The following is a 15,890-nucleotide window of genomic DNA, read 5'->3' as shown; positions in this document are numbered from 1 at the left end:
AGAAAGAGTGGAAAATAAATACAAAAATACAATAAGGGGAAAGGTGTGAATTCATTCATGTGTGATCACTTTCCTCATGGCGCTGTGGACACAGGGAATTATAGCTGATCGCTGGCCAGTGACTCACTGTCAGTTGGAACTGATATTGCACATGACGTGCTACATTAAAACATAGAGATCAGACAGATGCAGGACAAATAAATAAATACAACTATAACTACATACATATATTCATACCAAATACATAAAATAAATAATCACAGAACAAAGGAACAGAGTAAGACTTTTTTCTGTGAGCTGGTCCACAGAGTTGGGCATGTCCGCGGCGAGCAACAGCTGTTGAGACCTGAGTTCTCGCAAGTCACAGCTGGAGAACACATATTGTGCCATGCACGACATCACATCACAACACTCCACCATGAGGCGCATGCATTGGCATAGATAAATACACCATATCACCTTCACAAGTGGGCAGTGGCGAGCACGTGAGTGCGCACATCATCAGCCAGGCTGCTCCATGTGAAAAGATCCGTCTGATCATGTGAACACTCAGTTGGAAATCTGACTGTCACATCCATCATGTGAGTTATGGGTCACATGATGCAGTGTCTTTTGGCATGCCACTCAGTGGACACGCGGCACCGGGTGATGTGTCCACAATGTCACCATGTCAGTCCATTAGCTTGTTTACATCCATGACCATGGGTCATGTACAGAGGAACAGGAGGATGATACTTGTATTGTCTGCTCTTTAGAACAGGAATTAAATATTAAAAACTATGGTTCTATCTGTCTATCTATCTATCTATCTATATCTATTTATAGTGACAACAGATTCATGACCAGTAACATGATTGTGTTACATTTAAACAGCACATTCATTGTTCCTATAATGTTCTGAATCTGTGCTCTCGCATTATTTTGTGCTTCCATATTTTGATGAGTTATGTACATACGAGGTCTATTAGAAAAGTATCCGACCTTATTATTTTTTTCAAAAACCATATGGATTTGAATCACGTGTGATTGCGTCAGACAAGCTTGAACCCTCGTGCGCATGCGTGAGTTTTTCCACGCCTGTCGGTTGCGTCATTCGCCTGTGAGCAGGCTTTGAGTGAGGAGTGGTCCAGCCCCCTCGGCGGATTTTCATTGTCAGGAAATGGCAGAATGATTTGGGCTTTTTTTCCATCAGAATTTTTTCAGAAACTGTTAGAGACTGGCAGCTGGAAACCATTCGAAAACTTTATCTGACTTTCGGTGAAAATTTTATGGGCTTCACAGAGAATAAGGTCTGTTACTACAGCTTTAAGGACGGCTTTAAGGATGCTCGGTGTGCAGCACTCCGTGCCGCCATCGAGAGCCACAAACACTGGATCATTTCTAAACGGATGGCTCTGTGGAGCCGGGACTGTTGTGTGCACTTTCTCTGGTTATCACAAGAGCTGGACATCAACCATTTTCCGGCAGATTTCACTTTTAACAAGAGATTTTGTCATGGAAAGCCGAGCGGAGGCTTCGCGCGTCACGATGGATTCGCTGATGAAGCGAGACAAAACCCTAACCCTAACCCTCACAGGACGGCTTTGAGATGGCGTTCAGACAGCTGTTGGTGGTTTTTCCATCGAGTGATTATCCGAGAAATTGTAGATGTGCCTGGACATGTCAGAACATGTCCCGTGAGGCTTCATCACGGCGTTGCTGTGCACCATGCGGCACCGTGCGAAGCCTCCGCTCCTCTTTCCATGACAAAAACTCCTGTAACAGTGGAATGTGCCGTTCATTTCCAAACTGGACGCTGTGTTTTATCCGGGACGTCGTCTGACTAGCACAGGAATTGTGAAAAAACGTGGACATCAGCACTTTTTCGGCACATTCAGACAGACGTGCGGAGGAATTCTGCGCGTCGCGGCGGTGCCGCATGGCGCAAAGCAACGCCGTGATGAAGCCTCACTGGACATGTTCTGGCATGTCCAGGCACATCCACAATTTCTCGGATAATCACTCGATGGAAAAACCACCGACAGCTGTCTGAACGCCATCTCAAAGCCGTCCTGTGAGTCCAAAACGGAGGTGGTTTTGTCTCGCTCCAGTAGCGAATCCATCGTGACGTGCGAAGCCTCCGCTCGACTTTCCATGACAAAATCTCTTGTTAAAAGTGAAATCTGCCAGAAAATGGTTGATGTCCAGCTCTTGTGATAACCAGAGAAAGTGCACACGACGGTCCCGGCTCCACAGAGCCATCCATTTAGAAATGATCCGGTGGTTTGTGGCTCTCGATGGCGGCACGGAGCGCAGCACGCCGAGCATCCTTAAAGCCGTCCTTAAAGCTGTACTAACAGTCCTTATTCTCTGTGAAGCCCGTAAAATTTTCACCGAAAGCCAGATACATTTTTCGAATGGTTTCCAGCTGCCAGTCTCTAACAGTTTCTGAAAAAATTCTGATGGAAAAAAAGCCCAAATCATTCCGCTATTTCCTGACAATGAAAATCCGCCGAGGGGGCTGGACCACTCCTCACTCAAAGCCTGCTCACAGGCGAATGACGCAACCGACAGGCGTGGAAAAACTCACGCATGCGCACGAGGGTTCAAGCTTGTCTGACGCAATCACACGTGATTCAAATCCATATGGTTTTTGAAAAAAATAATAAGGTCGGATACTTTTCTAATAGACCTCGTATGTCCAGCATCTAATTGCTTTGCTGCCATGGGAGTGCGATGTGGTGTCACAGTTTCCACGTGCGCGCACACATGAGCATGCATGACACTGTCGCCGCCAGATCATTCACGCCTGTCCGACAATGTGTCCCTCCCGACAGCAGGTGGCATTTTTCGCTGTTCAAATTTTTTTTTTTCCTCGCTGTTTTTTGGCCATTTCCTGCTTCTCTCGCCCAACATGTTATTTGTGAAGGGGCCATCACAATGGAGGCATTCAGCTCATGCTAATGTTAGCCCATTAGTACTGTGTTATGTGAAGCCCTTTAGCATCATATTATTTGATGCTAGTGAATTTCCATGCTAGCATCAGCCCATTAGTTGTTAACCCAGAGAGGGTCCCGGGAAAGACCCAGGACATGCTGGGGGGGATTACATTTCTCAGCTGTTTTAGGAACCATTCAGGATCTACCAGGAAGAGTTAGAGCAGTGGCTTTCAACCCTGGTCCTCAAGGTGCAGATTTCCCATCTCTCCATGCTCTGGTAAAAGCAAATTAGCTCATTCATTTGTCTGTTAGCTCCTGGTTGGCAGAGCACACCTGAATCAGCTAATTGGCTTTTGGCCGAACATGGAGAGACAGAAAATGTGCAAGTCACAGGGTACCCAAGGACATGCTTAGGAGCCACTGAGTTAAAGAACTTGGCAGAGGATAGGGAAGTGTGGGATGAGCTTCTTTGTCTACTGGTACCTTGACCCACACCCAGATGAGCAGGAGAAAAAGGAATGAATGAGGTGAGGTGTACTGAAAATGAATATGAAGCTGGACTGTGGACAGTGAGCATCTTTGGGGTTAATAGTTAAATATGATGAAATATGAACTGAAGTGAAAATGTGCCCCTGACACTTATCTCCATAATCAGGCTGATTTATGTCTCTATAAACAGGCTGAGTTTTGGAGATCTCTTTTTTTTTGACAAATGCATCCATCATCACTTATGACAGTGACTCCATTAAATATGACTGGACCTTTACAATCAGAGAATAAATGACACCGCTAGTGTTGTGCCTCATCTTCCAGTGTCTTTGTGATTGTAATGGACATACACTAAAACCAGAGACAAACGTCAGTGTCAGAGTGTCCTTTATAGTGGCCTCAGGAATGAATTGTTGCTTCATGTGGATGATGGATCCTTAGTTCAATTCTCAAGAAAGTGCCCTTGGTCCCAGTGTAGAGTGAGGGTGTGCGCGCACGCACACACACACACACACACACACACACACACACACACACACACACACACACACACATATATAAAAACTCACCTAAACCATCATCGTATAAACCGGATATTCACACTCACTGGAAAAAGCTAAAGTCCCAATGCTTTTGTATGGTTTTTCATGTAATAGACACCGTATACAGTCAGTGGTGGGTACAGCTCACCAAAAAGTTAGCTTTGATAACCATTAATCAGATAACTGAAAAGATAAACTGATATACTGCTAAAAAATTTATCTTTATTACAGATAATGATAACTTAGTATTGATTTGGACGTGGCCACATCAGATTACACTGTTGGCTTATGATAAACCAGTTTCACTTTAAGCGCCACAGGGCCTGCTGGGTAAATTCAAGGATCACAAACATACAAGAACGCACAAAAAAATTAATGAATAAAAAAATAAACCTCAAACATTGTCATCATCTTTCAAAAGCAGTAAAACACAGTATTAGAAGTCACAGTTTATCTCGGTATTAGATACACTGTCATTTATGAACTAAAAAGCTGCTGCTTTTTTCACACGCTTTCAATCCTGTGGCTTCAACAACCGAAATACGCCCATTAATGCATTGATTGGCAGAGTAAAAGAGTAAAATAGAAATTCTTACCTGTTAGTTTCAGTGGGATTCATTTGAAAAAATAATCATCCTGAGATTATCCAAAACGGCCTAATGCCGCGTTCACACCAGGTGCGATCAGACGCTACAAATTCGCGTGGGTCACCAGGCGACGGACGCGCCTCCTTCGCTCGGTGTGTCTCTCTGCTCAAATAGGAGGAGCTTCCATTCCGCTCGCCGGTTCCGGTTGTCAGTCAAGCTAACATGACGGACCTTGATCACACGGAGCGAGTTGCTGTGGAAAGCTCCCAATACAGAGAGTATCATTATTTGCTGCAGGAGCTGTGTCTGGGTGACGGCCGCTTTCAGCGGTCCTTCCACCTCTGCGGGACCCAGTTTGAGGATCAACTGTCCCATTCGCATGCGCACATGTAAATAATTAAAATATCGCGGCGCGACGAGATGAAAAAGTTCAGATTTTTGAACTTGGGGAGGAGGGCAACGCGACATGACGCGACGCAATATCGCGCCACAAACGCGCAAAAGCTCAAAATTGCTTCACTCGCATCGCTTCACTCGCGTCCATCGCGTCGCGCTGCACGGTTTGGCGCCAAAACGCGTCCTTACATAGGGATTACATGGCAACCTGTGGCTGCAGTCGCTCGCGTTGCGCCAGGTGTGAACACAGCTTAACGGGTGAAGAAACGTCCCAGTCTGTACACAGCTGCCACATGAGAGCTCTTCTCTCCCACCAAGTCTTGCCGATACCATCAGCCACAAAGAAATAAAATAAAATAATGTTTAAATTAGTCCGTTTTGTTTTTGTGTCGAGCGGACAATAACACTTCTTTTTTCGGATCCAATGGCAGACGGCACCATCTTAAGGTGCATTTACCACCACCTGCTGGGCTGGTGAGTGATCGCTGATATTTTACAAAACCTTAACTCCTGGCAGCCATAGTCATTTGGTTAGGTGCGATGAAGTAATCCAGTGTCCTTTAGATATTTAAATAATTATTTTTGCACAATGTGTGATGGGTTTTGCTGCAGATTTCCAAGGGACAAGGGACAGAAACACAGTAACGTTCAAAGTGAACCTGAACTACACTACCCACAATGCTCCCTGCGTCGACCGACCAATCATGTTTTGCGCTTATTGATGACATCAGCAAGCGACAGCCAGTCTGCCATAAATAAACACACAACAGACAGACTAAAATGTATGATTTTTGGGTTTACAAACATTTTTGACCATTAAACTTTGCTCACTTTACCAGCAAAAAAAAAATGTTATTGGACTGAAAGTTATCGAACTAAATTGATCGGAAGATAAATGGTCCGATGATAGTTTAAAAACTTATCTGAAAAGCTAATCCGCTAGTAAAAACATTAGCTTCGATAATTATCTGCTATCGGATTAGCTGAACTGTGCCCACCACTGTATACAGTGCTGTGAAAAAGCTAGTGGCCCCTTGAGCTTTTACATGTTTGCATTTTTTTAGGACATCAATAACGAAAACAAAAATTCTGGCTTGTTAAAAGAATTACAAATCTAAAAGCCAAAAAGATGATGTGAATGAGTAAGTGCCCCTTAGTATAACACATACAAACAATCACTTTTACATCCAGTTTTCTTCAGACAAGTCAGGGGATGGATACATGAACATTCCCAAGACACTGAGTATGTCTTGGTCTAGGCTTCTGTGGCTGCGACAGGAGAAATTACGCATAGCGCAAGTTTTGAATTTTGCATCACCAGTTATACAGCTTCAAGATGAAGTGGTACAGAGAAGGATTTCTTAGAAAAAAAAAAAAGAAATTTGAAAGTTCAGCTACAATTTGCCAGAAGGCACATCAGAGGTGCAAGCTCAGATTTGATCTGTTTTGTTGAAAGAAAATTCTTCTCTGCTCTACTCCGCTATGAAGCCATGAGTAGTGATTCAAAACTTGGATGACACACCATTTCTTCAATCACAGCCACAGAAACCTATACCCTCTTTAGAGTCATCTGGGTGTCTTGGTGGCTTTCTTCATTCATCTCCTCTTGTACGGTTACTCAGTTTTTGATAACAGGCAGATCTACACAGAGTTACCACAGAGTACCACACTGTTTGCATTTCTACATAATTGATGTAAATAAAGGCCAAGACATATTCAGTGTCTTGGAAACGTTCATGTATCCATCCCCTGCCTTGTCTGAAGAAGACTGGATGTAAAGTGATGGTTTGTATGTGTTATACTAAAGTGCCACTTATTTATTCACACCATCATTTTTCCGTTTGGATTTTTATTTCTTTTAATTCATGATGTAGAGATTATCCTTCACTGTGAGTTTAAAGGGCATGATTTTAGAAATTTTAATATACAAAGCCTGAAAATTTTGTTTTGTTTTTTGATGTCCTAAAAATTTTTTAACATGTAAAAGCTCAAGGGGAAAAACACTTTGTCTCACCACTGTGTGTGTACATATATACAGGGTGGGCCAATAAAATGTTACTACTTTTTAAATTCGTACAATTAAATGTCATTAATTATTGAACTGTGCGGAAAACAACAGACAAAGTGGGAAACCTTTGGTATCAAATGTTAATTTGATGTTTCTGTTGTTGTCCATTCAGCAGCTCCCGTTTTGTTCGGGGTCGCCACAGCGGATACAGCCAGATTCATATAGGCATTTGGCACAAGTTTTTTTTTTTTTTTTTACGCCGGATGCCCTTCCTGACGCTTCTGTTACAAGTCTATAAATAAAATTTTCGAATAAGTTCTCATTTCAAAAACGTGTACGATCAAAAAGTGGTAACAGTTTATTGGCTTTTTTTTTTTTTTTTTGCCTTTTGCCAGGAGTTCAATCAGAAATCCAACTTAGCATGACTAGACAGTCTCCCCAAAAAGTTCAGAAAAATGATTCAAACAGTTTTTAGGAAAATCATTGGACAGCAGACTGTGCACAGATTTAAAGGATTAAAAATGCCGGTTTTAAGCTCGCTTGAGAGTGGCGATGCCATTCCCCATTTCCAGTCTATTCAGAAATAGTATTTCAGGATGTTCGTGCTGACAGATGCACAGATCTCATTACCACATTACAATCCAACCACACATTCAGCAGAGAAAAGAGGGTAATGAGATAGCTCGTAAAGGGACCGGTGAAGAGGATGCAGAGTAGGTTGGTTGCTTTTTCTTATCAGGACAATGTCCGCCCTTGAGTCATTGTGTTTGTCAGTGTGATTATGGCACAGTGGGATCCACTCAGACTAAAAGACGGCTGTGGTGAAGTGCCTGGATCTCATTAGAAACCCCAAATGAGGATACAACCATCCAAACACATGATCGCAAAGGTTCCACGCTGGGTGCCAAATACTATACAGTAAGAAGATAGTGGTAACATCACAAAAGAGTGGAGACAGATCACAGACATTTCTCTCAGAAGCTCTGTATCAAAAGCAAAATCGATACAGTTGCTGTTTTGTGGGAAAGAAGAGCCACAAAAATGCAATATTAATGTCCAGAAAATGTTACAGTGCCATATGATAACATGAGAGATTTCCATATAAATTACTTTCTTCTCAGCCCTGATCACTATCTCTGTATTCTACAGCCAAGACTTGAACTGCTTGCTTCATTTATCTTTAATTGGATTTCCAATCTAAAGTTGTCAGCCTTCAGAGGGCCCTTAATGGCTCCCTCCTTGGGCGGGTGACATAAGAAGCGTACTAGACTTCTACATTATTCATTGAACTGACATAACCAACACCAATAAAATGTAACAAAACTGAAGTAAAGATCTTTGGAAAGATTCACACTTTTTTCTTGAGCAATTTCCACATGCTACTTGATGTAAAACTTGTGCCAAAAACCAATGTAGATCTGGTTGGATCCGCTGTGGTAAGCCCGAACAAATGGGAGCAGCTGAATGGACAGCAACATTTATATTATCGTGTGCAGAGCGCGCTGAGTATGCATCAGCTGTCTGATGCATTTCATTGTTAACTAGAAGCACTCAGAGAGTGCAAACCTCCGCCAAGGCCATGGGGTCACTGACACCATAACATCTACACGCCGTGGAATCATTGAACCTAAAAAAGTCTAACAATGATGTTTGCTCAGTAGTAAAAAAAGTTTCATCTGCTGTGACTGGAAAGCATGTATCCTTAGCGCTTGGCATCACAGTTTATTGCAACTTGCACCTTTCCCAGAAGCTACTGTCATCTGAGCACTGACATTGATATTGCATGTGCTTATAGACAAAAACAAATATGAGACAAAATTCAATTTATTATTCAACTAAACTGCAAATATATGAATTTTTTTAACATTTATGAAACACTTCTCTAAACAAGGCCATAGGGTCACTGACTCTAAAGAGATTCCCTCCTTGGCACAGTGATCTATTCAACAATTCAGTGTTACAACCAAAACTATGATACATACACTTTTCTTTCCTTTATATTTGACATCCTTGACCATGAGAACATACCACTAGAACTTGGCATGACTTTTATGTCTTTATTAGTTCAAACGTTATTGTATAAAAACAATTTTTCGGTAATGGCGGTTTTCTTCTGGCTCTAGCTCCATAACATTTGAAGCTACATCAAATCTGATGACACCTTACTGAATCAGTACAGATTCAGCTACAATTTGGTGTTAGTTGTGCATCTCTAGCTTCATTTGTCACCTCACACTGACACATTTTCTATTTTCCCTATATTTTTGCATATTCTGGATCACCAGATCTGGAATCCGGATCCGATCATCACCAAACTTTGTTGTTTGATAGAACATTTGACTATGTTACACACTAATTTTTTTTCAAGCCTTTCTGCCTTGTTTTTGTGGAGTTAGAAACTAGAATGTCAAAATTTACCCTATCCTGCAATGGTGAAGAATCCTTTAAAAAATTCCTGGATCCGGATCGTGATCCGGATCACCACTAAAAGTTAATCCCTTGTTCCTCTTGTCATTTCCAATCACTCCACAAAATTTCATTAAAATCCGTTCAAAACTTTTTGAGTTATCCTGCTGACAAACAGACAGACAAACAAACAAACGCGACCGAAAACATAACCTCCTTGGCGGAGGTAATAATGAAGTGAAATGCAATCCATAGTCTACATGAGGTGTTTTCTTTTGATTCCCTTTGACATTTCTTGATTTCCTGTCTGACTTGATCCACCATATGAAACTTGATGCAATCTCTGTCAACAACAGTCCACCGAGCAGAAATGCGCTTGTGAGATGTGCCTGAAACATGCAGTGGTGCTGCCGGTGGAATCAAAAGGATTGTTGATAAATGCAGTCCCGGAAACAGCAGTGTTGCCACGCAGCCACACATGGTGGTAAAACATCACAAGTAAACAATAATTATGCTCCAAGTGTGCTGTTTCTGAGTCCACAGTTAGTGATGCAAACATCACCTTACCCAGCCCTCACCCAGGGTGGGTGTGGGTGGTTGAGTGAATGTGTCTGGCACAGGCTAAAAATGAACCAGCTAGAGTTCCTCAGCTCTGTAACATACTTGGCAGAGAGGTAATCAAGACCCTCCTCGAGCTCCACATTAGACAGTATTTGAAGTGTGTGGGTGAGTGAAGGCAGGCAAGGCAACGGAACTGCTGCCAGAACACAGATAACAAGAGAAATTACTGCCGCAAATTCACATTATAAGGGAGTCAAACCGAGTCCTGTCGAAAATCGGATGGATGTGTGACAGAATTTGTAGATAGTACATGCAAACTGCTAACATAATTAACTCAACAGATCTGTCTCATTTAAGTGCAAATAATCTGAACTACTTTAATAGCAGATCACAGCCGGCATCTGCTGAAGACAACCTTCAAGCACGGAGCCATGAGTGTTGTTATTCCACTTACTGCAGGTCTCCTCCGCCTCGTCGGATCCATCAGGACATTCCGGTTCGCCGTCGCAGCGCCAACGTCCTGGCACACACTGGCCGTTCAAGCAGGCAAACTCTGCTGGGGCACAGGTTTTCTTGGCTGCTCAAAGACAGAATCACACAAACATAATGACAGTGAAAATCCCAATCATAAGACAGGTGAAGAACATAAACGGCCTCCACGAGGGCGCAACGAACCGCAAAGGTTACTGTGTTTTTTTTTTCAGCCCAAAATAGAAAAGCATCACCCCGGCGTTCATTATTTAAAAAACAGAGCTGAAAAGGTGAAGTTAAAAACTACTACCTGCATTTCCTGGGTGTCACAGGCTTCAGCTCATTCTGAAAAGTTACTGTATATTATCCTGTGACTTGTGATTGCACAAACTGCAAAATGCAACTTATGTCTCTCACACCAGTGGTGGAGTGTCAGGGAGAAGGATTCAATCAAGAAAATAGATCAACCCTCAGCTCAGGGGTGGCATTTGTGTACGCTACTTCGGTGGTATAATTTTTAGTTAAAGAAAGGTGTGCAAATGAAGAACTTATATGAATTGCCAGAAAAGGGGTTTATTGTGTTTGTCTGATATTGAACAGATGTTTAACAGAAAATATGTTTTGTGCAAAATGTATGTTTTCCTTCAAAGGAAACTACAAGACCAGAAATTGTAGTTAAAGGTATAATTTGAGTGAGACGTGGGATTACCAGAGGAGTACATTTTCATGGCTCAGGACCTGTTGACCCAGAGATGAACCGACTGGCCTGGTACTTTTCCATGACTAAGGGTTTTTTTAACACCACCCCCTGACAGAGTAAACCCACGAGGAGGGGGATTTCCAGGAATCAAACTAATTTGCATTTGTAGAATGATGTCATTAATAACTGATTTCATTGGTGTAAGAAGTGCTAAGTTTAGAAAGGTCAGCCCACGTGGGAGCTAGGAGCTACTGATCCCTGAAGTGTATAAAAATGCATTGTCCAGTGTAAAGAGCCTCGAAGCAGTCGTGGCGGCGCCTGTAATGTGGACTCTGTGTGCTGCTTCCTTTTGCCCGCAAAATAAAGACTGTTGCTTTGGAATTTTGACCCTCTGAGTTTTGTGGACACCTGATTTTATGATTGAGCAGCAACAACAACAACAACAACAAAAAAACAGACTCATGTCTGGTGAGTAGGAACTTTGTCCTAAATTCTCCACGGCACTTCTCACGTAAACACTGTGATCTATCAATGTGATCAAACATTTTGGGGAAAACTGGTGACCTTGGAAATGGTAACTGATGTGAGATTATTGTAAAAAGTGTGTGTTTATATAAATTAGGGGTGGGCAAACATAAAAAATCTTAATCGCATTAACTCAATGACTTTCTGTAATTAATCATGATTAATCGCATGGTATATGTGAAACCCAAAAATCAATTCAAAAGCCGCTTAAAAGCACAGTTTTATTTGAAAATGTAAATGAACATTGCATAAATCTGAAAATGTAAATTTCAACTGAAACACACTAATGAAATCAAATATAAAACCACTGGCAGGTCATTTGTTATCCTGTTTCATATCAAAATAACAATATTCATGTCCATGACTAAATGTACTAAAACAAATATGTCACAATTGTACACATACCACAATTTGATATGTGTACAATTGTATTTGTTTTAGTATATTTAGATTTTGTAGTGATTTGGCACTTTATAAGCCGATTAAATTGAATTGAAATTGAACATTTTATTGAGTCTTAAAGTAAATAAATATGAATTTGGTCACTGGATTCTTAAACTTTGGACATGATGAACTCTACATGGTGAATCCTTGATCTCTGTACATAAATAAGAATAAACAAAATCTGTAGTTTTTGTCAAAAGCATTTCTTTTCAGACATTGGCATGAATGTGTTTCCATATATCTGAGCTGAGCTTACAGATGCTGTGCTTCACTTCAGGATGTAATTTGAAAAGAAAATACAGCACGTTTCATTTTGGGAGGAAAAAAACGTTTTAGTCGATTGTAGATTCTTGTCTGTATTACATTTGGAAAGAGGTGTCATTTTATTTAAAGCGGCGATTCATTTTGAAGTTATTAATTCCAACCGGACTCTGTCTCAGCCGTGCAGCGTTTCGAGCTGTGTGAACGGAACGGAGGACGATTCTCGTTTCTTGACAGCAACAAGACAAGAGTCCCAGTTAGTGACTTTAATCCACACAAAAGTGACTGATGACATTTTAATGGTTTTGCGAGGGGTTAAGAAGCGGACTTGCCGTTTCTGAAGAGCAGTGAATCAAAGAACCAACTAGCTACTGGATCGAAGCATTGCTTCAATGGTTCATGGTTTCAAAGTGGAGCCGCGCTGCAGAAATAGTTTATTACAGACCAAACCCTGAATATCCGACTTTATTTGTACGTCTGTATGACTCTGAAACTCGGAAAAATCCGTATAATTTACGGACTATAGGTTGACAGGAAAACCACTGAAAAGCTGTGTTCACCGCGGGGACACATTCAGCTATTCAAGATTATTCAAGATTTTTTTTTTTTTTACCGATGACGAACGATACGTAAAAAAAAATTTGACCGATCCAAACCGGTCTGGATCCGGACCTGATCCTACAGAACTTTGTACCGAAAATGTCCATTCAAAAGTTCGGCGTCTTTCTGCATTTTGTTTTGTTGTGCATTGCATAGCCTGTACTTTTCTCGATCCTCGTGTCGTTTTCTGTGTGAACTCAGCTATCAGCAGGAAGCAGCAGCATAAGCTCGCCCCCGACTGACGCTTTCAAAATAAAAGGCAACGAGCAACAGTCATAAGGCTAAAAAAAAAAAAAACCCTGCAGCGTTAAGGGGAGGAACAAAATTGTCGGCGATAATGACCTCAATAATTAACGCAACGTTAGCGCGTTAACGTTGCCCAGCCCTAATATATATATATATATATTTTTTATTATTATTATTATTATTATTTTTTTCAATAATCAGCTGTGTTATTGGTGATCGTGAGCCATAATGTTGGGCAGCACTGGGGTTTAGTGGTTAGCACTGTTGCCTCACAGCAAGAAGGTCATGGGATTGATTCCCACCTGTGGCCATTCTGTGTGGAGTTTGCATGTTCTCCCCGTGTTTGCGTGGGTTTCCTCCAGGTGCTCCGTTTTTCTCCCACATTTAAAGACATGCATGTTTGGTGAATTATATATATCTTGTAAATATATTAGTGGAGGACAGAGACTGGATTTGGCGACCGTTTGGACAAGGTTTTAAGCAATCAGTCTGACTGCAGAAAGAGAATCTGCAACGTCTGGCCACTCACTGCATCTATTTTTCTTTTTTGATCACGAAAGAAAAAATTTTTTTCTAGTCTCCAACGCACAGACAAGCGCCTCCATTTCTGTTTCAGAAAAGCCTCTTTTCTTGCATGTCTTCTTAATTGCCATGATAAGAAAATGTTTATTAGGCTTAATTTGTTATCTTAAATACTCATGAGATATTCTGCATTGACCATTTATGGTTGAATGTGGGCGTGTAGAGTGTGGAATATGAGGATGATGCATATGCGCACAATTCCAGGTAGAGTGTGATTTATCAAGAGAACACTGTTTTCAGGTGTGTGTGTAGGCACAGTTTTATAAATCTGATTTATTTATTTTTGTATGGGTCAATTTCAGCTTTTATGCAAACTTATACTTTTAGTGTGACTCCTACACACTGTTTTATAAATAAGACACCAGGTCTCATATGTGCCTTCTGGCAAACTGGCTGAAACGTCATGTATTCCAGTTTGTTCCAATCCTCCATGAGGCTGTATAACTGACAGTGCAACAGACAAAAGTTTCACCAAAAGTTTCCTCTTTGCAGCACCTCTCAAGCTCCATCACTCTTGGTGCACAGCCATTTTCAGATCTTTCCAGAGATGTTCAATCAGATTCAGGTCTGCGCTCTGGCTGGGCCACTTAAGGACCAGAGTTGTCCTGAAGCCACTCCTTTGATATCTTGGCTGTGTGTTTAGGGTCTTTGTCCTGCTGAAAGATGAACCGTCTGAGAACCCCAGTCTGAGGTCAAGAGCGCTCTGGAGTAGGTTTTCATCCAGGATGTCTGTGTACATTGCTGCATTCATCTTTCCCTCAATCCTGACTAGTCTTCCAGTTCCTGTTGAAAAACAACCCACAGCATGATGCTGCCACCACCATGCTTCACTGTAGTGATGGTGACTAGTTTCCTCCAAACACGACGCCTGGCATTTACACCAAAGAGTTCAATCTTTGTCCAGAGAGTTTTGTTTCTCATGGTCTGAGAGTCCTTCAGGTGCCTTTTGACAAACTCCAGGTGGCCTGCCATGTGGTGTTTACTAAGGAGTGGCTTCCATTTGGTCACTCTACCACACAGACCTGATTGGTGGATTGCTGCAGAGATGGTTGTCCTTGTGGAAGGTTCTCCTCTTTCCACAGAGGAATGCTGGAGCTCTGACAGCGTGACCATCGGGTTCTTGGTCACCTCCCTGACTAAAGCCCTTCTCCACTGATTGCTCAGTTTAGATGGGCAACCAGCTCTAGGAAGACTCCTGGTGGATCCAAATGTCTTCCATTTAGGGATGATGGAGGTGACTGTGCTCACTGGGACCTTCAAAGCAGCAGAAATGTTTCTGTATCCTTCCCCAGATTTCAGCCTCAAGACAATCCTGTCTCAGAGGTCTACAGACAATTCCTTTGACTTTTTGGTTTGTGTCCTGACATGCACTGTCAACTGTGGGACCTTATATAAAGACATGACCAATCAACTGAATTTAGCCCAGGTGGAAGCTGTAGAAACATCTCAAGGATGATTAGTGGAAACAAGATGCACATGAGCTCAATTTTGAGCTTCATGGCAAAGGCTGTGAATACTTATGCACATGTGACTAACCTTAGCAACCCCCAGAGCAAGCACACAGGTGAGTGGTAAGGAAAAACTCAAGAAACCTCAAGCAGACCAGACTCACATTGGATGACCCTCTGCTTGGGCCATGCTACTGACGCATTAGACAATACAGGAAATTACACAGGAAATTTTGGGAGATTTTGGGAGTCCATGCTGGTGCATAGTATGGAAGACCTCCAGAGGAAGACACCACATCCATCTCTGGATGGAGCCGCACCTTAAGCAGAGAGAAAAAACAGAATCAGGTGGCAGAAAGACAAGAATTACAGTATAATTAATCAGCAAGGTGATTGCAGGCCACTAGCACTAAGCTTCACTAAAAGACCCAGACCCAGATAAAGTTGAGGCCGTGGCCCACTGTCTTTACTAATAAAATTAATTTAAAAGGGTAAAAATCATAATACCATACTATGCCAGTATGCTAGCTATATGAAAGGGAAAATAAGTGCGTCTTAAGGCTGGACTTGAAAGTCTCTACAGAATCTGACTGTTTTATTGATGCAGGGAGATCATTCCACAGAACAGGGGCATGATAAGAGAAAGCTCTGTGACCTGCACACTTTTTATTCACCCTAGGGACACAAAGTAGTCCTGCTCCCTGAG

The 15,890-nt window shown here is 41.9% G+C and overlaps 1 protein-coding gene across 3 annotated transcripts in view; it reads right to left on the bottom strand.

Moving 5' to 3' along the window:
• Positions 1-15,890, bottom strand: part of LOC117521521 (low-density lipoprotein receptor-related protein 8-like) — a 445,771-nt gene that overhangs the window by 292,871 nt on the left and 137,010 nt on the right. For all 3 annotated transcript variants that reach the window (XM_034182837.1, XM_034182839.1, XM_034182838.1), the window contains exon 3: positions 10,362-10,484. In XM_034182837.1, the coding sequence (XP_034038728.1) occupies positions 10,362-10,484 (123 nt within the window). The remainder of the gene's footprint in view (positions 1-10,361; positions 10,485-15,890) is intronic.

The sequence above is a fragment of the Thalassophryne amazonica genome, chromosome 12 (genome assembly GCF_902500255.1).
Source record: "Thalassophryne amazonica chromosome 12, fThaAma1.1, whole genome shotgun sequence".
Taxonomy (NCBI): domain Eukaryota; kingdom Metazoa; phylum Chordata; class Actinopteri; order Batrachoidiformes; family Batrachoididae; genus Thalassophryne; species Thalassophryne amazonica.
The sequence above is the reverse complement of the archived record's forward strand: the minus strand, read 5'-3'. Positions and strand labels throughout refer to the sequence as shown.